Source organism: Solea senegalensis, linkage group LG8, assembly GCF_019176455.1.
Source record: "Solea senegalensis isolate Sse05_10M linkage group LG8, IFAPA_SoseM_1, whole genome shotgun sequence".
Taxonomy (NCBI): Eukaryota; Metazoa; Chordata; class Actinopteri; order Pleuronectiformes; family Soleidae; genus Solea; species Solea senegalensis.
The window spans coordinates 1,475,766-1,499,671 of NC_058028.1; the positions used below are offsets into that span (position 1 = coordinate 1,475,766).

Below are 23,906 nucleotides of genomic sequence, written 5' to 3' on the forward strand. Positions count from 1 at the left end.
GCTTTGTATATATGTATATACATATATATATATGTGTATGTATGTATATATATTGATCAATTAACATCATCACATTTTTATATGCAGCTTCCAAATCGTGTTGCCATATGCAGACACGAACACATAAAAGTGCTTTGGTTTTCTTATGATCAGGGGGTTTGGTAAAGCAGCTCCACATGCTGGTTTTCTGCCTCGCACCCCTCTCCTCCTGCCTCTCGTCTGCCTCTCACATTCACAAAGAGAAGAACCCTTGTGCTCACAGTGTGAGGTCGACTCAGTCTACTGTAGGCGAGCACACAACTCAACAGAGAGCAGATAGCTTCCTATTAAACCCACACTGCTTGTTGTTAGACAGCTGGGCTTTAGTGCACATCTGTGTTCTGAGGTTTTGTGCCTGAGTGCCAGTGTGAGTCGAATGAATTATATATATACATATATATATATATATATATATATATATATATGTGTGTGTATATATATATATATATATATGTGTGTATATGTATATGTATATATATATACATAAAAATGATATACATATATATATGTATATCATTTTTTGGTGTGTATGTAGCTCTCTGTGGGTGCATGTGTTTCTCCTGTTTGTGCTGTCTGGGAATGCAGGAGCTCACGCTGCATCTGTGAGTGATAACATCCCCACTTTGATTGGCAGCCCGTGGCCAAGTGGAAAGGGAACTTGGCTTGTAACCAGAAGGTTGCCGCTTCAAGTCCCCACCAGGTCAAAAGGGCTGGGGTACCCCTGAGCAAGGTACCCAACCCCCATTGCTACTCAGTGTGGCAGCCCACTGCTCCTAATTCTAGGATGGGTCAAATGCAGAGAGATAATTTCCCTAAGGGGATTAATAAAATATATATTCTATTCAATTCACTAGCACCACCAGCAGCAGCGCTAGTGGTAGCGGTGTCCTACAGAGTCTCTTAAACAGGATAGCATTATTTTAGCAGATACACAAATGCAGATAAACTCCTTTACAATGGCAGAGAGAGATGAACGCATGAAGACATTTTTCCACTTTGACAAGTGTAAAATATTTCCAAGTCAGCTGACTGAGCGAAAAACCTGCTGTGTAATAAATGCAGCCAGGAATAACAGATAAAGTCACATTGCTATTGTTTTGATGAAGACATACTATAGTTACTGCAAGCACAGTAGTATCACATAATGTAGTGTATAGTATATAATCTGTAAGGAAATCATCTTAAGTCTATTCTTATGTATGTTCCTATTCTGTTGACTAATGAACAGGATTAGCTTACCCTTTTTTTCCGTGGGGATACAAGGAAAGGCACTTTCTAAATGTACTTTAAATAGACGTAATATGCCATTAGCATTAGCATTAGCTCTACCAAATGAAAAAAGTCATGGCTAACATCAAGGTTATTTATTGTCATTAACAGAACTTGATACATGGTTCATACATGTTTTTTACGAGGTCAGATTTCCATACTTTTCCAGCACCTTGTAGTTGTGGTAAATTAATATGAATATAAACATATTAAATGGAATTTAGCTATAAACAATCAAAATTGTGCTTATAATATTCATGTGTGCGTATCATATGCCACACATGCAAGCAAGGTCTAGGCCCACTTCTTTTAGACTCATTTTGTTCCTCCATCTAATAAGCAAACTTTTCAGCCAATAAACTATTTGTGTGTAAGAAATACAGTCATTCTGTATTTTGAAGTATTTTGAAGCACTTCTTACAGTAACAATTACATAAAAAATAGTCATACAATGTAGGCAGGGGACACTCTCTGATATGAATAAGATATTTAACAAAACATTTTTTTGAAAACTTTCTATGGATATTTTGTACATTATAACATTGATTCTGTTATCAACAGAACCAGTCACCTAGTCAACAACTAACAGAAAGAATGATAATTTGTGCCGCATTATATGTGTCGCTAAGCAGAATAGGCCCACTCAGTGTTATTTTAATAGTTCAAAATTATAGAAACATTCATCGTTTGGCTGAAGGAAATTAATCTACATGAACTTCTTTATGTACTGCTGCTCTAGTTTAGGCACTAGCAGCAAAATGAAGAGGCATATAAAGCATAATATTTCCCTGTGAAATGCACTAAAGGATGAGAGTAAAGTGGTCTGTAATGAAGGACCCAAAGTTCTATTAAAGTACAGAAGTCGGGGGAAATTGATGTTTCTCCTGTGCTGTAATACACCTCATAGTGTCTTTGTTGCCTGCTTAATGAAAGGCATTTTGAATGAGTTTGAATCAAATAAAGTCAATAAATCTAGAGTATAGTCACTGTGCCACACAGTCATAAACCTGCAAGACAAGAACAATCATTGTCACTGATCGGGTGTAAGAACGGAAAAAAAACATAAAAGTGGATAAAAACGTCACAAGATGTCAGAGAATCAGTGATGCACAGCGGAAGACTTTTGTGTTCTTAAGCAGGTAAATTCACAATCACCTGTGAGAAGACAAACTACGGCAGAGTGAGGAATGGAACAGTGGGACGGTTTGATTTTTCTTCCAGAAATCTGCACATTGATAAAAGATGCCATTATCTAATATTGGCAGAGATGCACAGACATAGTTGTGTGTTTGTGTTTTCCCATTAACACACAGTCCAGTGGGTGTTTTGGAAAACTCCATTGCTCCATTGTTTTTTCCCCATTATTCAAGATAAATGCCACTGCTTAATGTTTATCAGTGTAATGAGGGTTATTTGTTTGCACCTCACCAGAGCCAAAGCTGTTTTACAGTGTGTATGTGTTCATTGTCTTTTTTATTAACATCTTATATTTGTTTTTTGTTTTTTCACTGCAATAATTATTTTTATGAGAGTGCAGTAACACTTCGAGCTAACTCCATGAAGTATATTGGAGATCGCTGACTGCAGATACAAGTCAAGTCATTTGTATTGGGACTGTGTCATATCATAGCATTCACAGTAATACTGCTATACATGTTTATGTGGAAATGGATAAAGCCTTATCATTATATAAACAACACACCTTTTATAAGAAAAGGTGAGATAAAGTCACAAACTTAACCCTAAAGCTTGTACAGAATTGAGTTTTACTTTTTTAAGGGTAACACAACAGGGTCACGTAACTTTATGGAAACAAACGGCTACAAAATACATACATAGAACTCTGCGACTCGCATCACTTCTGTTGACACACAGGCACTCATTCATCATCTTCTGTTACCCCACATGAGGGTCATGATTGGCTCCACCCACCCCAGCTGCCTGACATAGACAGCCTGACTACTTCATCTTAAACTCGTCCATATCATGTTGAAAATGGAGTTGAGCGATGCCAATCGAAGAATGACAACAACCACCATATGTGTTGACCTTCTGTGAGTCTTGATTTTGTCATGACCGGTCAAGCTCCCTGAATTCTAGTTTATCTATATTCATAATTTCTATGTGGCCACACAGTTGGTGTAGTGGTTAGCGCTCTTGCCTTTGCAACAAGAAGATCTGCGTTTGAGCCCCGGTTGGAACAATGGTCTTTGTGCATGGAGTTTGCATGTTCTCCCCGTGTGTGTGGGGGTTTTCTCTGGGTTCTCTGACTTCCTGCAGAGGTTAATTGGACACTCTAAATTGGCTGTGATTGTGTGTGTGGGAGTGAATGGTTGTCCATCTCAATATGTTGACCCAGCGATGGACTGGTGACCAGGCTGAACCCCGCCTTTTGTCCTATGCCAGCTGGGATTGGCACCAGCATTCCCACAACCCTCATGAGGATAAAGCATTAGACAATGAATGAGTTTTAACCTTTGACCACTGATTGCTGGCTTATCTGATTCTGGAGTAAAACCATTGAACTCAAGTCTTCTTTTTGAGTCCCTCTAAGTGTGATAGATTTATGGCCGTGTTCTGACACGCGTCTTACTGCTGCTGCGTCTGTATGACACTTACTCTGTAGGCACCGCTAGGAACACGAAAGTTGTGGAATTACACTGCTAATCAGCTTTACATGTTCCACTGCTCAATTAATTAGCAAATAATGTACTCACGACAGCCTTTCAAAACCAAGTGGAAATGAACAGTGTCAAGCTTCAGTAAGTGATTTGAAAGGTCTACTGCCAACACCAAGCAAGACCCGCCCCCTCGGGGTATAAATATGTAAATGAAATTCCCTCCATCCTGACAGGAAACAACCTCACTCTGGTTCCATATAACGCTTACTGGGATCAGTGAGCGGATGCTGGTTATTTCCCCCTCCAGACAAATAAACTACAGACATTCACTCCATGAGCCAGAAAACTATTAAGAGGTGATGAGAGCACGAGTGTCTTAATCTTTCCACAGAGCCAGCAAACATTTACTGTTGCTGTTTGTCCGATACTGTCTTACTCATAAACTTTAATCACCCACTTCTACACTCCACCCAACCCTTCCTCACGTATCTGGGTATAAACTGTGTCCTCAACCCATTAGCCTCTATTTATCTCTCCAGGCTCGATCTGCACCTCCCCTTCGGATGTGGAGCTGACACACTAGCAGATAAATTATTACTACCTGCGATGCTTCCTAGTCAGGTTCATTTTGAATGTGTCCCATCAGTTTGTGCATCCACTGTGACGAGCGAAGACGTGGTTAGTGTTAGAGTTCTCGTGAGCTGTGGTGTGTAACTTTCAAATACAATTAAAAACTGCATTCAAACGTTTGACAACTGAGTTCACACAATGCTGATTGAACATATGCATGTGTGATTGTCACAGTGATTTGTTTTCATGTCACAGCGACACATGATGAGCGACACATCAAAAAGCACACACCTGAATATGGGACTCCCTGAGACAATCACAGCTGCTGCTGTTTCCTTCACCATGCAGCTCCAAGTTCTGAAAAACAAATGCTACAACACCTAACTTACCAAAGAACTCTCTGTGTCTCACACTCCCCTCCCCTCAGAAGTGGGTCATAGGTCATAGGTGCTGTTTCGTTAACAACTCAGAGGTCCACAGGGAGAGATAGACCTTCAATAGTAGTCTAAACCAAAGCCACTGTCATCAAGTCTGACCATTTACCTTTGCAGTTGATTACTAACATGCTGGTGAAATCTGAAATTAAACAATACAAAGTAAATCCTAAATACATGGAACAGTGTAAATTACTTCATGGATTCCACAATACAATGACAACAGCCAGAAGCCTCATGGCTGGAGTTCAAGTACTTGTCACAACCCCTGGATCTTCCGGGCACTTTTTATTAATCTCTTTTCATTACATGATGCTTTTAGTTTGGCGGCTTTAAGTTCCTTGTGTTTCCTTGTGTCTACCTTGTTTAGTTTGACTTCCTTTCCTATCTTCCCTGTTGATTGTATGCCCCTCCTCTCTGTGTATTTTTATTATGAATGTGGGGTGTAGTGGCTCAGTGGTTAAGACAGGTCCTTGTGTGTGAGAAGACATCATGGTCGCAAGTTTGACTCCACTGATTGTACTCAATTCCATTGTAAGTCGCTTTGGATAAAAGCGACTTACTTATAATAATAATAATAGAAATAAACCTTCACTTACTTACTTACTTACTTACTTAGTGTGCATATAGTCAACTTGCCATTTCCGTGAGTTTAAGGCCTGGTTCACACTGATTACGAAAATGAAACAACAACATTAGAAGTAATAATAATGAGAGTCACCTTATCTTTCTTTCCATTGGAATCTAATTTAGCTATAGCAGTGTCTGAAGTGAGTGGTTAGCACTCTCGCCTTGCAGCGAGAAGACCCGGGTTCGAGCCCCGGTTGGAACAAGGGCCTTTCTGCATGGAGTTTGCATGTTCTCCCCGTGTGTGAGTGGGTTCTCTCCGGGTTGTAGCTGAGATTGGCACGGCACCCCCCGCGACCCTCTGGTTGAGGATAAAGCGGTAGATGATGACTGACTGACTGACAGTGTCTGAAGTGTGTATGTGAGCAACAGGAGGATGATGAGAGGGTAAATCTGTGAAAAGTCCATCGCTGACTTAACTCTGCCATGTACACCACTGTATTTTAATGTTGGTGATAAAAGTGTTACTTTGAAAGCTGAATATTTTCTATAAAACGTTTGAGAACCACTGAATGAATGAAAACGTCTTTTTAACTAAATCCCTCTTCATGTAACCATGGTTATTGCTATTAGCTATTTGACATTGTTGATGAAATCATATTATAGAATAAGGTGATATATGAAGACAGAGCTGCACCTCCTGTTCTAGTGCTTACATTGAATCAAAAGAGGTCTTTTGTGTCTTCGGCTTGCTCTCATATCTAATGTTCTGTCCTTGTTTAGCACGCAGCTGTGTCCAGTTGTTTGTTCACTTTGCAGCCATTGATAAACCTGTACATTCGTAGCAGAGTAATCACACTCCAGAGGAGGTGAATCAGTGTGTGAGGAAGCAAACATGGCTGCTGAGCAACAAAGATGCTCCTATTCTGCTTCTAATGTAGAATTCCAGCGTCTTTGAGTGTCCAGAAAAGCGCTATATAAATATGATGTATTATTATTATCATTATTATTATTATTATTATTATTATTATTATTATTATTATTATTATTATAATGATAATAATAATAATAATTACAGCCTTCACATAGTAACTGCATTTTTATAGTACATCTGCTCCCTCGGGATACCCGACCGATGGCAACCTGGCCCTGTTATTGTTGAACTAGTTAGAATAAATTGTTTGCTTAGCATCTATATCTAGTGCATTTGAGATTGTTGTGTGTCAGGCCACTTACGTTACAGACAATACCATTTACCAACTGTAGGGGGACCCCCAGAGGCAAATACGAGTTTGTGTTTGTTTAATGCTTCCTGCATTTTTCCAGCCATGATCCATCAACCAGTAATGTTATGTAAGTTGAGTTTTTCTATCATTACTTGACATGGTTTACTCTGACATGTGTTCATTACATCATACTAACTGAAGATGCTGGCCTCCTGGTCCTGGATCTGACATATCCAAACAGAACCACATTTAAAAACAACCAGGATCGACCAAAGTGCTTTACAAAGTAAAAGGTATAACAACAAGTTATAAAACAACAAAACTAAAAAAAGTAAAACTGTAAAATAGTAAAGTAATAGAATGGTAAAAAAGTGTAGTAAGATAAGTCCAGGTAGAATATTCTTATCCTTACATGAAGCCCATGTTGAAGAGCTGGGTCTTGAGTGATTGAGTGAAAAGTGATTTCAAATGTTCAATAGTGGGGGTAGATTTAAATTTCAGTAGGTAAATAATTCCATTATTTGGGGGCAGCTAACTATCTGACCTCAGATTTCAGAGGTAAGATGGTGTCAGTCCATTTACAGCTTTAAAACAGTAAAATTCTATAATATATGGAGCCGTCATCTTGTACCACCACGTTTCTAGGGTAGAAACAACAACCATTTTGAAACAGAAACAGCAAAGTCAACCAGAACGACTCATGCTTTTTGGTATGTGAAGTCCACCTTTGTTCCCTGATGTTCTTGTGTGAATGGATTCTTAAATACTGGAAGTTTAAATTCCATTTATTTCTTTGTTTGTTCATGACCACGGCACCATGTTGCTATTGTGTTGTATACTTGGACATATAATGACGAACAGTAACGTACATATAATAAAAAATAAAAGTGCAGTTAATATTTGATACTTTTACTCAAGTAGTATTCTCTGACTTTAACTTGTACCACAGTCATTTTCTGGTGAGATACTCATGCATGGGCAACAATACATCAAAGTCACAACTACAACCGCCTAAAAATAAATGACTGTATGTTGTTTGACCTATGTGAACATGTCAACAGATTAAACATGCTAGACATCACAATGTAGCCCTTTGTCCAGATTAAAGTTAGGTAGGTAACTCAGGTTCAAGAAACTCTTTCTTAAGTATTTTTATTTGCTTAAAATGTAGTCCAAATGTAGTTCATCTCAATAAATGAGTTGACAGTTGCATAATTTAGTCCACTGAAAGTGCTTATTTTAATGTTAATCCATCAATTACAAAGAATTCAGGTTGTCACATTAAAATGGAACAAACAACAATGGAAACTCAAGTGTGGCTTTGAAAGCTTGTGCAATATGTGTGACTTTAACAAGTTATCAAATTAAAGTAGGCAGCACGCCACCCGATCTGTGTCTTTTAAAAATACACAAGTATTTTGATGCAAAATATGAGGGCGTTTTCATCATTTCAATAATATTACAGTTACAAAATAAAAGTTTGTATTTGAGATGCATATTTTAAAGAAGTACTGCCCATTCTTACTGCTTACATTTTTACTCAAGTATGGTTTTCCACTATTCCATACAGTTGTGCCCATAATATAATGATCTATAGATTGATAGACAGATATGGGGACATGAAGTGGTGTGTGTGTCATCATCAGTACTCTCAATACTAAGGATAGGGAGAGAATTGGCTGCCAGGTTGATTTTTTTAGATGCACTAGCAGCCGTGCTGCTCTGCAACAGTCTGGCAGCCCCATGAAAGATGAAATGTCGGGAACATATGTTGACAGCATTTACAGATTGTTCTTCTTTTCAACCACGATAAGATTTTAGCACACTGTAAAAAATACTCGCATAAACACTAAACTGGCTACAGAACATTTGCATTCACTGTCGTTGTCTGTGGTTCAGACTGTGAAGACAAACACAATTCCGCACAAAAGCCTGGAGAAACATGAGGGAAAAACAAAAAACATCCCTGACACACAAAATAATAGCCTGCCCACACAGAGAATACGTTGCACAGCTGACAGGACAGACAGTGACAGCATAATGACTACTGCTGCTAATGCAAGCACTGCACTGCACTCCAACAACAATTTCATTACCGAGGCACAATCTGCCAGGAGGATATTGAGTTATGCTGGCTGAAAATATTAGTGACAGTGAAAGATTGAAAATGGATTCTTTTATTTACGGCAGCCCAGATCAAAAATGAGGCAAAAGTGTGCAGTAACAAAAGCAGAGGGGTAAAAACGGATTCATGATTTCAGATTATTGCACCCAGTTGTAGTTTTCATGCATAACATCAGAACAACAGAATCCTCTGCCATCCTTCACAGTATCTCCTCTTTCCTCTTTTTCCAGGTTGGAATAAACGAGTGGACTATGAGCCTGGGACAGGAAGTAAGCAGCTGTTTCCCAAGATGCACCTGGAGACGTGTGGCGGGCCGCTCTCGTCAGTGAGGACCACAGTGGAGCTGCAGACAAATCACATCGGGAAGGGCTGCGACAGAGAAACCTACTCTGAGAAATCTCTACAGAAACTCTGTGGTTAGTTTTCAAAAAAGAAAAAAATTACTTTAAATTTCAGTTAATTGATGGTGACGGTGGTGTAGTGGTTAGCACTCTCGCCTTGCAGCGAGTTCGAGCTCCGGTTGGAACAAGGACCTTTCTGCATGGAGGTTGCATGTTCTCCCCGTGTGTGCGTGGGTTCTCTCCGGGTTCTCCGGCTTCCTCCCACAGTCCAAAAACATGCAGTGTTGGGATTAGGTAAATTGGACCATAGGTGTGAGAGTGAGAGTGAATGGTTGTTTGTCTCTATCTTTGTGTGTGGCCCTGCGATGGACTGGCGAACTGTCCATGGTGTACCCCGCCTATCGCCCGATGTAGCTGAGATTGGCACAGCACCCCCCGCGACCCTCTGGTGGAGGATAAAGTGGTTAGATGATGACTGACTGACTGACATGTGTTTGTATGAGGCACTGGCACATAGTAAGACTTCACTACTCACTTTGAGCCAAAAGAAGAAGAAAATGACCGAATTTAACCAGTAAAAAGGCACCAAATGGAATCTCATGGGGAAAATCAACATATTTAGCTCATGGTGATACAGGAGCTGCTGGTCTACTGCTGCCTCCTGATTCTAGTCGTGTTTTCACAGAGAGCTAACCTCCACATGCCTCCATGTCTCATGCATGTGTGGCACATGTAGTGTGTGTGCATTACAGAACCATACAGTATACTTTTCATTTAAGCACAGATGGTAACTGAGCAGCTAAGAGCAGCCACACAGCCCATTTGAGACATGTGTCTCATATGCATCAGGCGATTTAAGGACATTTAAGGTGGACAGTGGCAGATCCTTGGATCCATTGGTGGACATGCTGACACTTAACACTGACGACATGCTCCTGACGGCTGTGGCGACAGCGTGTGAATGGGTATGAAAGACGTGTGATAGAAAATGTCATGCACATACAGTAGATGCACTGTATGCACGTGTGAGTGAACAGATGTGAATGGTTGAATGGATAAACTAGAGTGTAAAGCAGCTTTGAATGGACATCAAGACTAGAGAAGCACTTTAAAATACACATTTAAATACACACATGTTCATCCAACCATACCTGTTTCAAAGTAAAAGCACTCTGGCCTTTCAGTTCCCTGAATCCATTCAGCACATTTTAGTGTGAAATACTGACAGGACGAACAGATGTGCTTTAACTGTTTAAAAGTACATCTGTATGAACATATTCTAATACACAGACATGATGTAAAACATAGCAGACACACACATTGAGAATGCATTTGTGGCAGGGTAGTAAATCACCTGAGAGCTGGAGCAGTGACTGTTTCTGTCGTGGTGAATATGTAGATTATAGAGAGGAGAGATCAGAAGTGACCTCTTACAGCAAACATAAACATAGTTCACTGAATGTGAAGTGAGCCAGAGCTGTGAGCATCAGTTGAATGTATGGTCTGAGTGTGGGGGTCAGACTGGGTCTAAAAAGTGTGTGTCGCTGCCCCGTCTGTGTCTCTGTGAAAAACTAGAGGCGTGTCACTAATGATAAGGTGGACAGAGCGAGGGCATAAGCCTCCCCAGATGCATCCACGCTTCCTCCTTGGTGACTGATGAGCGGCTGAGTCGGTGCCCAGAGCGCCAACGAAGCAGCCGAACGTCCCAGTTCCCATCTGCACCGTGCCACCAGCAGGGGGGCTGGAGTCATCATCTTTGACTAACGGCCATATCCCAGCTCATCTGAATGCATAACGTCCCCCCCCCCCATAGATCTCCTGATTCGCGGTCCATGGATGGTTTACCACTAACGAGTCATTGTCAGGTAGCTCATAATCATTATCTGATAGCGAACAGAATAAATTGTAATTGCTTTTTTAAAGCACAATCAATTTGAGATAATGTACAAAGACATTGGGCCAAGAAATGGCTGCACATGTGTATTTATTTACTGAGGGAATGTAATTACTGGAGTCGCTGTGGCATGAGTAACCGGTGAGAAAAAAAAGCTTTGAGGACGAGGGTTAGAAGAAATGTAGACGAGGGAGACGTGACGTGAGATTTATTTTTTCCTGAACAGCATGTTTTTGTGAATTGTTTTGATTTATCGCCACCCGTGAGCTGCTCTAAAGGATTTATAAACATGGTTTTAAACACATGACATGCATTTCTCACTGTCTCCGGGGACAAAAGATAGATCGGGAAGGGCACGTCAGATGTATTGGGGAGCAAGGTGAGCAACGCAGCAAAGTTAACGTTTGAAACCGGAGATCACTCAGGACACAATGGATTGAGGTTATTGTGTCAAAAGAATGATGGAGTTGCTTTTAGAAGAGGAAGAGGAGGAAGGGGATGTGATGAGTCGGTGCAGGGCACCAATGATAAGTGATCAGACAACCAAGGTGTTTGCTGTTCACAATCACATCACATGTTTCCTCAGTCGATACGTGCACTCTGGCGAGCTACAGTTTGAATTTGTGAACGATGACTCACATCTCTTCTCTTTTTGAAAGTCAGTTTCATTTGCCATGAATCAATACCCACATCCTCTATCCATCTCAGTCCATTGATTACATATTAAGCCCTGCCATCTGCTTGACTCATATGTAATCATAGCCAAGGTTAGGCCAATATACACTGCATATCTGCGCTGATTGTTATTGACACATCTTCTGTTGTGCTCTGTGACTGAAGGAGCCTCCTCGGGCAGCACTGACCTTCTCCCTGCCCCCAGCGCCACCACCAACTGGACGGCGTCGCTGGTGACTGACAGCGGGAGGGACAGCGACTTGATTTTCAGGTTTGACGGTCGTCAGGCAGCAAAAATCCCAGACTGGGTGGTTCCCCAAAACCTGACTGACCAGTTCACCATAGCCACGTGGATGAAGCACGGCCCCAGTCCTGGACTCAGAGCTGAGAAGGAGACGCTGCTCTGTAACTCTGACAAGACTGGTGAGTATGAGCCTGATTCAACAAATCCCATCACAAGACCAGAACCAGAACCGACAATGGCATCCATTGCACCTCTCGGTGTAGCTTAGTCGCCTCTAAATGGATCTCCATCGTCCAAAAAAACAACAGACAGACAGTTCCGAGTGTGGTTGTATGTGAACAACATGATGATCTCGCTCAGTAAAAGTGTGGCTGCGAAAAGGCAATGACCAAATTAACTGACCTTAATGAAATATACACCAAATAAAGCTTTTTATATCTTAATGATATCTCTGTTTTGACCAGTGTACAGCCTTTACTAACTGATAATTGTGTTGCTTTGTTAACCATTCACTCCCTGCACCAAAGTCCACAGTGATTTCAGTGAAACAATGTGTTCAGATTTAAGTCCCACAAACGTACACACTGAGGCAGCAATAGATCAGTTGCTCCCAGTGTTTTAGTAAAATCGCCTCCCTCTGCATGAGCGGATGAAGAATACATGGATGCATCTGTGCAGCTTGTGTCATTTACATTTTGTTGTGTCAGTCCAGATTTGTCAGCAGAGTGAATTTGGTGCATGTCACATGTTGCATTTTCAAAATAATAGGGAAGTTCGATTGTGTTACATGAAAAAAGGCACTCCACTAAATCTGACCCCCCCTCACTGTCTCCCCTGTTGCCATTTGAGAGGAAATAAGATCAAGTTATGTCTGCAAAACCACGACTTTGTCTCCCACTGAGAATTGTTCCACAGCTTCAGAGACTTGAGAAGAAACCCGTAAAAATCACCTCCCTCTCTGATTTATTGTTCTTTCCTCATTCATTCACACAACAAACAGATGATAACACTGTTTTCAGTCAAACTATTTGAAGAGTAGCGCCGATGGCGAGTAGCTTTCAAAGCACCATCCGTGTGCTCACGTGGATGCAGTCAGAGTTCAGCTAGAATTTTGATTTAAGGTCAATCGGTCAAAACGGAAACACAATGATGCATCAGTGATCCACAGGTGTGTGTGTGTGTGGAAAAGGTCTGTAATGTTCTAACAGAGTCAGGTGAATCACTGAATGTTGACGTCAGGTTGTCTGTACCTGACAGTGAGTGGGTGTTTTGATTGGGTCCCTGGTGTCAGCTCATCTTCTCTTTCTCGCTCTCTGCCTCCCACAGAGATGAACCGTCATCACTACTCACTGTACGTCCATAACTGCCGCCTGGTGTTCCTGCTGAGGAGAGAATTCACTCAAGTGGACACATTCAGACCAGCCGAGTTCCACTGGAAGCTGGAACAGGTAAGCTGCGCACAGTTTCTCCCCCAGTTTCTGTTTGTGGATTTTAAACGTATCTTATGTGCCAATTACATTTGTATTGCAGTTTATATCGGGTTCTTGCACTAGAACCAAAAGACCTGGCATCTGGTGAAATGTTCCCCAAACTTCCCATTAGGAGACTTTTTTAAAGTGGCCGAAAGATCTACATCCATTTCTGTATCACCTATCAACAAATCATTCCAAAAGATGTTTGGTAAATTAATTACAACTTTCTATATTTACATTTACATACATTCTATTCTATTCTATTAACTTTTTTGGGGTTCCCAAAAAAAAATCTCCCTCAACCCATCTGTGGGTCCCAACCCAGTCTTTGGGAAACACTGATTGAGGGTAGGGATGCACCGATACGACTATTTCCGCCGATACCGATATCCGATATTAATATTGCTGCTATGGCCGATAACCGATATCTACCGATATCGATATATGTTTTGAAAAAAAAGTTTCTGAGATGATAAAAGTTTGTACAGAATGAAAATCATGCAAGCTGAATTTTTGAATGTCTTCCTTTATTTTCAAAACATGTTTTACCTCCAAATAACAAGGTCACATAAGACACAAGTAACCAACTACAAGTAAAGGTTTTTAGAAACCTTTACCACTTGTAGCAAGTGTGTAACTAAATGAAAGTACAGTTTAACTCCCTCAACTCACTAAACTCCTGTGAGAAAGTTTGGATCATAAATTACAAACATGAACATAAATAAAAAATAATACCCTGCCAAAGTTACTGTAACCGAGATAAGGGCGTCTATACTGGGTACGTAAATAAAGTCAACAACCCTTCCTCCCGGCAACAACAACCGCGCCACTTCCCTTCACAATAAAACTACACAACAAATATGAGAAACAATACCTGACAAGCTCTACTAAGAGCTGCCATAATAAAAAAAACATGTTAAAAGACTTTATCAAACTTGCCAGTATTCATGGCAACCAGATATTTATTAAATTGCAAAACATCGGAAAAGTAGCGCCGACTTGGCAGGTTGTTGCGGGGTTCAATATGCACTATCAACCGTCGGAACCCTCGGCTGGTCGTCAAGAGCAATCATTTCCATTACCTTGATCGTTATTGCCCTGGCCACTGTCTTCCTTTGGTCGAGTCCCAGCTGCGCTGCTTTCTTTTTGTCTGCTGCCTAATGTTACTAGCGTTAGCTTCCTGCCGTTGTTTGTGTACTTCTGGGTGGCGTTTTTTTAAAATGACATGATCAAATTTGTGATATTGAATGACTTGACGCGGAACCCTCCGCGCATTACCTCGACGTTGCAAGTGTTGCATAATGCTTTTCGCGTATCTTCTATCGACACCCTGAAAAATCGCCCACACCGCTGACATTCTCTCTCCTCAACACACACACATACACACTTCTTGTGCTGCGCTTGCGTCACTGACGCTGTTATATGCACAAACAAATGCCGCATGGTCTCCCCTTCCCGACACACATACACAAACAGCAATTAGACGGGTATAAACATCGGTTGTTAAAATCGGCGCAGTTTTACTCATTGAACCGATGCCGATATGTTAAAAAATGACGAACATCGGCCGATAACAATATTAATGCCGATATATCGTGCATCCCTAATTGAGGGTCTGGTTCAGTCTGTAGGCTGGTCACAAATCAAACACAGATTTGTGTGTGTGTGTACAGAGTGCATTTCCATTTAGGGCTTGGTTGCAATTAAAATCCTCCTTTAATCCAAAAGAGCTTAACCTTTAATTAACCTCAGTTTATTTGGAGGACTTTCAAACTAATTTATTTAATAACTGCAAAGTTTTTAATTCTCCACAACCATTACAGGCCGTGGTTGTGGAGACTTTGTTCTTTTACCGCTTATTTTTAAACATTTCACTTAATGATGGTTTCTTGAACAAATCAAATTGTATTTGTGTTTAATTATTACACATTATTACATTATTACTGACGCTCCCTGTCACTCAAACCATGGCTGCTATCATTACTTATTTGATACTTACTTGTTTTCCGTTTTTTTTCATTTTCTGTTTTATTTTGAATATCGAGTGAAGGATTAAAATGAATGGAATGGCTGGAATTGCATTTTTCTCTCTCTTTTTCCTGGTGTTAACATGTTTCTCTCATCAAATTTGTGAATATTTATTCATAGAGCAGTGAGAGTGAGGTTGTCCAGGAAAAATCATCACAAAAATAAAGAAATTACAACCAAATAAATCCCAAATGGAATATGATTCAGATTTTCGAAAAATAACGGCAGACTTCATCCAAGCTATTATTTTAATGCCATGCGATCAAAATATCCATGAGTTAAAATACATCATTTTGCCATTGTTAATTAAAGCACTGTCACCTGTGTCTTCATCATGACCTCAGCATTTTTGGGTTTCTATGGTGATCAGTGTTTAAATGACACGTGACATTTATCGGTGTGAAAAAGTGTGTGAATAGATTATTTTCCAGTTCTATACTGTGTCCGTGCCAGCTCGGTGAAGTTGAAGAGGGAACGTAACATTATCAGAAAATCCAAGTCTGTAACCTGTGACACAGAAATGGACCATGTTTCAAAGCTCGTCCTTGACGTCTCAAAGTAGGCGTGTGTCCTATTCAGAGGAGCCGAGCTCCCCTTCGCTCCCCCATAATTTGAACCGTGGTGTGAATGTGTGTGAGTGTGAAGCAGCAGCTGTCCTGAAGTCACACGGGTCACCTCGACTCACAGAGCCTCTCACTCAACAGTGACATTTGATTTGGGGCTTGAGATTCACAGCTGAGCCTGGACGACGTGATGCAGGGCACAGGACTGATTGGATCAGACAGATCACTGGTCCGGTCTTAGATGGAGCATACAATTGATCAGGGACCAGATATTTACCCCTGTTAACAGGTGTTAGGATGATATGAACGGATTCTCCTCCAACAACATGAAAGCATTGAAAACGGTCTTTTTCTTTGTTAGCTGTGGCGCTAATTATCATTCTAGCAGAGCGGGAACAGCTGCTAACGCTGATTATCAGCAGTTAAAATGACAAACATCACCTGTAGCAGAGTGACGACGAGCCTGAATTAAACCCATGGGTCATCATGGGTTTTAAGTGCTTCTTGCTACAGGGTCCATGGAGAGAGTCTCCGCCACAGTGATGCGTCTTCTCTCTTGATGATTACATAACACCCTTTCCTGGATTTCCTGGATTTCCTGTTTAATTTCCCAGTTGATCTTTTATTCATATCAGTAAGAATAAGCTCATGTTTTCAAGTAATAGCATTCCATTTGTAACTCTGTTGCTACGCAGACTGTTCTTATTGTTGGCTGGTATTGCTGTTTGGGTTCCTAGTTTTATGAACTCCCAGTCCCAGTAAGTGGTGATCATAAAAACCCATTTAAACCTGGGATTAAATGAATGGGTTTTTCTACTTGTTGAACTGGCTGTGGAGGTTTACATGTGAGAATGTTCTTCTTGATTTCTACTACTTTTATAACAAAGTGATAACAGAGGTTAGTGTGTTCAGACAAAGAAATCCAGAAGAATGTGGACGATGAAGTGAGTGCTCCCCTGAAGTACTCCTTCATACTTGTGTGCACGACATAGTGAGTGGAGTCGATCTGTAAATTCCCTTTTCCTCTAAGAGCCACGTGGCCGTGTTTGGCTGCAGCGTTAGTCCAGACTGTAAACGTGCATTAGTGGCCCACTAAAGCCACAGACAGGGTCTGTAAAATCTTTTATGGATAATTTGATGGTCCACTTGCCCACTGATTGTCTCAGTAGTTCCAGAGCCAGGCTTGACTCTGTGAGCCTCAGACAGAGCTCCACCTACTGTAACTGAGCCTGAGTTAAACGGACATTCATACACAAACTGACCTCCTCTGAGACCATTTGCTTCATCTGTTCATCTAATAATAACAACACAGTGTGGTATGAACAAACTATATTTATTAAATCAAACATTTTCTATATCAAGCAGGGCTCCCCCCATTTTGATTTTAAAGGTCCACTCTGACAGAATTAGACTCCTCCCCTCATCCCTCCCTTTTCCAGTAAAATCTGGTAGTCGATCGGCCTTAACGAAGCAGAAGCAGTAAAGTAAGTAAGTTTCGTCTTGAAATGCAAATTGCAGGTTCTAGCTAGCTGGTCACATAGCGTCGAAAGATGGTGGCCTTTGCCTAAAGTACACACTTGTTTTATGGCTTCAAAAACCAATGCTTTTTATTTTAGAGATCCACTAAAGCCCGATCCTATCCTATGAAGACTATGACTACATGATTACCTGCTGAGTGATATTTGATGTTTTACCTGTGTTGTATTTATCTTTAGGTAGGGACTGCAGATGTAAATTAGCCCAAGGCTAACTCTGGTGTAATGCATCAAATGGTGACATTTATGTTTTTAATTGCACATGGTCCCTTTCAAATCAAATCAAATCAAATCAAATCAAGAGGTGGGGTAAAGTAATTACTACCAGAGCTTCTCAGTAGGGTTAAGGTTAGAGACATCAGACGATGACGACTTTTACCTGTGGTAAAAAGCTCCGGAACAAATACCCCAGGAACAATTACCCCAGGTATTACTAATACTGTGTGAATAGACAAGCAGAAAATGTGTTGATGTGTGTCTTCACTGGTGATATTAAGAAGAGCAACAGGAGGTGTCGGCAGTGCATACATTGAGCTCAAACATTATTATGGGTAGTTTACTTCATTTCTGCCAATACACCCAACGTAATAGACACTGTCTTTAAAGGTAACATTTAGTGTGTATATATACTGTATATATTTATATATATAGTATAGTATATTTAAGGACTTGATTTACATGGTGTTTTATCACAGAGTAAGTCATTAAAAGCCTTTTCCAAAGTGTGTATGACAGTAAAATAATAATAATAAAAAAGTAATAAAGAGGGAAATATGTTCCTTAATATTAGGAGGAAATCATCTCATAATTCCCACAGAAAATAATGAGTTTTGAATTATATTCAAAATGCTTAATAAAACTCACATTCCCTGCAGATATTAAGAGGCGGAGTTCTTTATTGCTTATTGAACAGTTAATTGTTCCATGTTGTTATTGGATTTAATTTTTTGCAGTGAATATAATGAAATAAAGTAAACACATTTTAAATGTAGGAGAATTGTCCTCTTTTTTTGTATTAAAAAAATATATCAACCAATTGACATCTAGCTCTTCACCCATGCACCTGCTTACAATACGAATACAATATCATGAATAGATACGATGGTACAAGGTCTATATGAATAATTGAAACACCTATGAGACTTCTGAAGAGGTGTGAGTATCAGTGTAGGTGTGTATCATAATGCTGACTGCATGGTCAGTAGGCTTCTTATCTACTCATAAACGACAGATACATTTTATCAGCTGCATGAGGCCAATTTTCCATATATTTCCCTTTCAAATATAAAATATCGGAGCACCTGATGGTTAGATTACACTTTTCCCTGCTAATCAACATTATACATTCAATATTCAAAGTTGTAAGGTTGACGGTAGAAGGAGGAAGGCTATGATCGAGTTGAGGGAGGAGTAGCAGAGAACCCTAAGGGGAACTTGAGGGTCACATTGAGGAGCAGGTTCCTTTGAGGGGGCTGCTGAGCTGAGGGGTGTTTAAGGGTTCTTCAGTTACAGAGGCAAGGATCAGGTAAAGAGCGGCTGACGAGCGGGGATGCAGTAGTGCTCTGTTGATGAGCTGAGGGATGACGGCCGGTGTGCAGGCAATCAGGGAGAGGGAGGGGTGGTGACGGTGACACACACACACACACACAAAAAGAGACAAACAAGGGAAAGTGAAAAGCACTTAAAACCAAAAGGTGAATATTGTAGTCTGTGACTCACAGAAAGATTATTCACTAAGAAATAGGCTCAGCTTTCCAGACACATGTTCAAAAGCGATTCTCTTCTGATGAATTCCCATTTTTTGAAGGAGAATTCTTTGGATGTATGATGTCGTTCAAAGTAAGTGTTAGTGCTCACGTGGCACGGATCTGTGCCGCAGGTGCACCCTTGGTAAATCTCTGTGGGAAAAATACAAAACTCCTCATATGGACACTGTCGGGGTGTGTGTTTATACGTCACATATTCAGGCTTTAAATCCTCTTAAGTTGTGGAGTGAAAGTTATGATTCATTTTTAGTAGTAGTGACTGAGACGGAGCAGAGCCTGAGTAGTGCTGCTAGAACTGTATAATGGTGGTTAATAAAGGGATATACTGTAGGTGAGGAGTTTATAGATTGATTTCAAATTGGTGTGTGTTTTATTCCTCCGTTAACTTCAGCTGATATAGATTTTTAAGGACTACTGCAGTGTGTATTACTGGCAGCACGTATACTGTACATACATCTTAAAAACTAGCTGGAGAACAGTCTTCCTGAGCAATGCTTATATCTCCCCCTCTCTCTCTCTCTTTTACACCCTCTTTCTCATCTTCTTCCCTCCTGTTGATGATTGTCTCTGGAACCCCAGGGCATGAAAAGAAACTTTCATTAAGTCGCTATCTCCCCTCGCCTTGTCTCCACTTCCTCCTCATCTGCTGCGTTGGAAACAAAATGAACTGCTGACTATCTCCAAACCAGAAAAGTCTCTCTCCCTACACTGGTTTCTCTCATAAGTGATAATTAATTTCTCATTCAGGCACATTACAAGCAGCTGTACAATGACTCCGCATATTAGTTTTACCTGCAGAATAAAGAGAGTGAACTATTTTCTAATAACAGATGCAGCGGTTAAAGAGAACATGGCTTTATGTGTATAGGTCTATTGTGTTTAGTATGATTCATTATTTTGAAGCACACCTATCTGTGCAGAGTGCATTGTTGAATGAAATGGTTTGTGTTGACTTCACTGAAGAGCTCTGTATTGAGTCTGAACACTTTATTTAAATGGAATATTTTCATTCACGCAGCTCAAATGAGGAGCGTGTCAATCTGGAACATGTTTTTTTTTCTTCCTGCACCAGTTTCACCTGAATGAACCTTTTCATCTGTGAAAAATACAGTATGAAGAAAATTCAATCAGGTGGTGTTTTGAACCTTTGGCTCATGGAGGTGTTCAGGTCATTTTAGCAGCTGCCTGGTTGTGGTCGTATTCCTCCTACTAAATGCCTTTACCAGGGACTTTTTTTTAACGTGAGTGAACTTAAGTAAAGGCAATTAACAGCATTTCCTTTGCCAGTGGTTGTTCTCCCTGTGGCGTCTTCCTTTCATCTGACATTTGACATCACAAACATGCTGGGAACAGTTGGAGGAAGAAGAAAACAAACAGCACTACCATGGAGCTCAGTGACTAATTCTGTATCTTTTCATTTGGGTCCTCTTCAATCAGATAAACCACAATGCAGTGTTGTTTTCGTCGACGATGACAAAATGATTTCGTTGACGCTCCTGTTTTTCATGACGATCTTTGATGAGGAAAACTCAACGAGACGTGTGTGAGTTTTCGTTGACGAGATGAAAATGGACGTAAACGTTAGTGGGTGGTCTGTCAGACGTTCACATGCATGATATTTGTGCTTATTGTGATATTTGTGCGCAATCAGCCGCAGCGAGTGCACATGTCCACGGCCACACGCTGCAGCCGACATAAAGGGATATTTAAAGCTTTTTGAAGTGTGCTTTATGAGATACTGACAGCAAGGACACTTAACAAAGTCTTTATCTCACTGTTAGACAGCATTCTGTGAGAGGAAACAGACGTGTGTCTCCTTTTGTAAAACACTTAGAGGAAATCAGCGATTTAACATCATAGCACACAGGAGTTGTTGGTTCACTTCTGCCTCCGTCACTAAGTTCAAATTAGTTATCTTGTGATTTTTGTTTTTTGAAATCCGTCATTTGGATTTACTCAGAGAAACAGTCTTGTGTCATTATAGTAGTAGCAGTAGTAGTTGGGGAAAAGTGCTGGGCTTGTCTAAGCCTTGGGATTATGAAAGATATTATTTCTGGTTCAGGCTGATGAATATTAGTTGCCAGAAGTGCTTCACTGTGTCACACAAAAAAAGAGATTATAATAGAAGTGTTGAGTGAAAAGTTAGAACAGAGCCTTGTCTAATCGGGTGCAGGGACTTTGGCAAGAGCAAATCAATGACATGTCACCTCGAGCCTTTCAGCTGCAGAAAGAACATGGAGGGAAAAAACCAACAGGGATAATTGAGAGCTAAATGATATTTCCACCAGAAGCTGAGACTGAATGTGGGTGTGACATCATTACTTTTCCTTTTTCCCCCTTCTTTTCTTATCGGAGAAGCAATCAACTAAACACTCAGGGGGGCTTCATTTCACAGTGGACATCAGTGGGAAGTAAGATATTTAATTAGTGACTGTCAATGTAGGCACATCATGTATGACAGGTTCAGCCTGTGAGTTTTAAACAAAGTTAATCAGTTGAAGAATTGAAGTTCTTATTTTCATGGATAGTTTCTGCTCCGGTGTTATCTAATATGACGTGTTTATTGTACAGCCTGTATGAAATCAGATGGCGAGTATCTCAAGCCCAGCACACGAGTTGAAGGTTTCCATTCCGTCTTGTTTTTCAGCTCTGCATCAAAGTAGAAATAGTTTTTACTACGACTTGTTTTGGAAAAGACACATTGTGCAACAGATGTTGTACTCGCACACCTAGAGAAGAGACTTTGTCTTGGCTCAGTGGCAGCAGCTGCTCTGTCCTCGGCTCGACGTTGCTTTCCATTTGCAGCAGAACTTGGAAGTCGGAAATGGGAGTGACTTCGCCTTGTACCAACTTAGAAATAGGAAAAGCAAACGTATCTTTGGTCAGCCATTGTTAGGAATACCAGCCGGTAACAAAGGTCTATAAGGTATTTTGCACACACACACAGTGCTGCAGCATGTCTACAGTTAAAAATGTAGCACTATACTAACTATATGTACAACTGATTTACTGTGAAACAAATAGAAAATAACTGCAACACTATATGGACAAGCATGTGGACACCAGACCATTACACCAACAGGGCCTGTAATATTTTAATATGCCTTCCCTTTGGAAGACTTTACTCAAGATTTTGAAGTGGTTCTATGGGAATTGGTGCCCATTCATTCTGTAGAGCATTTTGAGGTCAGGCACTGCTGTTGGATGAGAAGACCTCGTGTTGAGGTCAGGGCTCAGCAAACCATGTCTTTAAAGTCCTTGCTTTGTGCACTGGGGCAATAGAAAAGGGCCTTCCTCAAAATGGAGCATAGCATTGTCCAAAATGTCTTGGTATGCTGAAGTGTTAAGATTTCTCTTCATTGGAGATAAGAGGCGGAGCCTTCCTGGTTAGACTCACCCTGCAAAGCAGAAGATTACAGCTACCTTTTTATGATATGGTCAGTGACTGAAACCATGTCAAGAGGTAGACCAGTGCACTACTACTACTAAGTATAGGCTCCATTTTACAGATCAACCCTAAAACATTACAGCAGTGAACCGTAACAAAAAACACCGTATACATAAGTATATAATAAATATTAGAATTGTATTTTTCAACATATACTGGACATATACATACTCAACGCATTGTCTGAGAAAAGCTTTGGTTGCACCTGAAAGAGTTTCTTAAACCTGAATGTTTGAATGAAGTCATCTGTACTTAAGTTAAAGTTTTCCAATCACAGTCATGATTCAAGTCATTTGTGGTCATGAGTGGTTCTGCACACTTCACTTAATTATGCACGAATAAAACGGAAAACATGAGGTGGTCAAATGGACTCTCACTGCATTGTCTCTTTATGAGCTAAATCAACCCCTGTAATTTGCTGTTATCTATAGAAATCACATAGTTTTTGTTAGTGTATGTCCAGAAGTATCTAAAGACTGAGGTGGAATTACTTTCATTCCCCAGCTGCACATATACAGTTTCCCTACAGTGAGTAAGAAAGAAAGCCTGAAGTCCAAACAGACCTTTTAATTTTGAATAAAAGTCCATGATGAATTAAAATGAGTGACGATCATGAACCCACACATTTCTCATGTTCACATGGTATGAAAGCAAACAAAAGAAGCCAGCATGATGAACAAGTTAGCAGCAGTTATTACACATTTTCAAATGAAATGTCACAATAATAATAATGTGTTTCCCCATCCTCTATCTTCAGCGTCAGATATTAGCGTTGTCCTAGTTAATAATCGTTCCTCCATGTGTGAGCTTAACAACGGACACAAAACTCTGTGTAATTGTTTTCAATTTTTCAGACTAATCCAGAAATATTTGACTCTCTCTCTCCCTCTTTCTCTCTCTCTCTTCCTCTCTTCCTCCCTCCCTCTTCCTCTCTCTCTCACTCTCTCCCTCTCTCTCTCCCCCTCATGGGAGGATTTGTGTTGAATGATAGATGACTGTTACTAAAGAGCTTGCTAAATATAGAGCTCTGCGGCACCACCACGACCCAAAGAGCATGACACACACACACACACACACACACACACACAC

General features: G+C 40.5%; 1 protein-coding gene across 2 annotated transcripts in view; it reads left to right on the top strand.

Moving 5' to 3' along the window:
* The window catches only part of LOC122773272 (calsyntenin-2-like), a 347,251-nt gene that overhangs the window by 259,209 nt on the left and 64,136 nt on the right, over positions 1–23,906 (top strand). For both annotated transcript variants that reach the window (XM_044031814.1, XM_044031815.1), the window contains 3 exons: positions 9,082–9,267; positions 11,927–12,184; positions 13,332–13,453. In XM_044031814.1, coding sequence (XP_043887749.1) covers positions 9,082–9,267; positions 11,927–12,184; positions 13,332–13,453 — 566 coding nt within the window. The remainder of the gene's footprint in view (positions 1–9,081; positions 9,268–11,926; positions 12,185–13,331; positions 13,454–23,906) is intronic.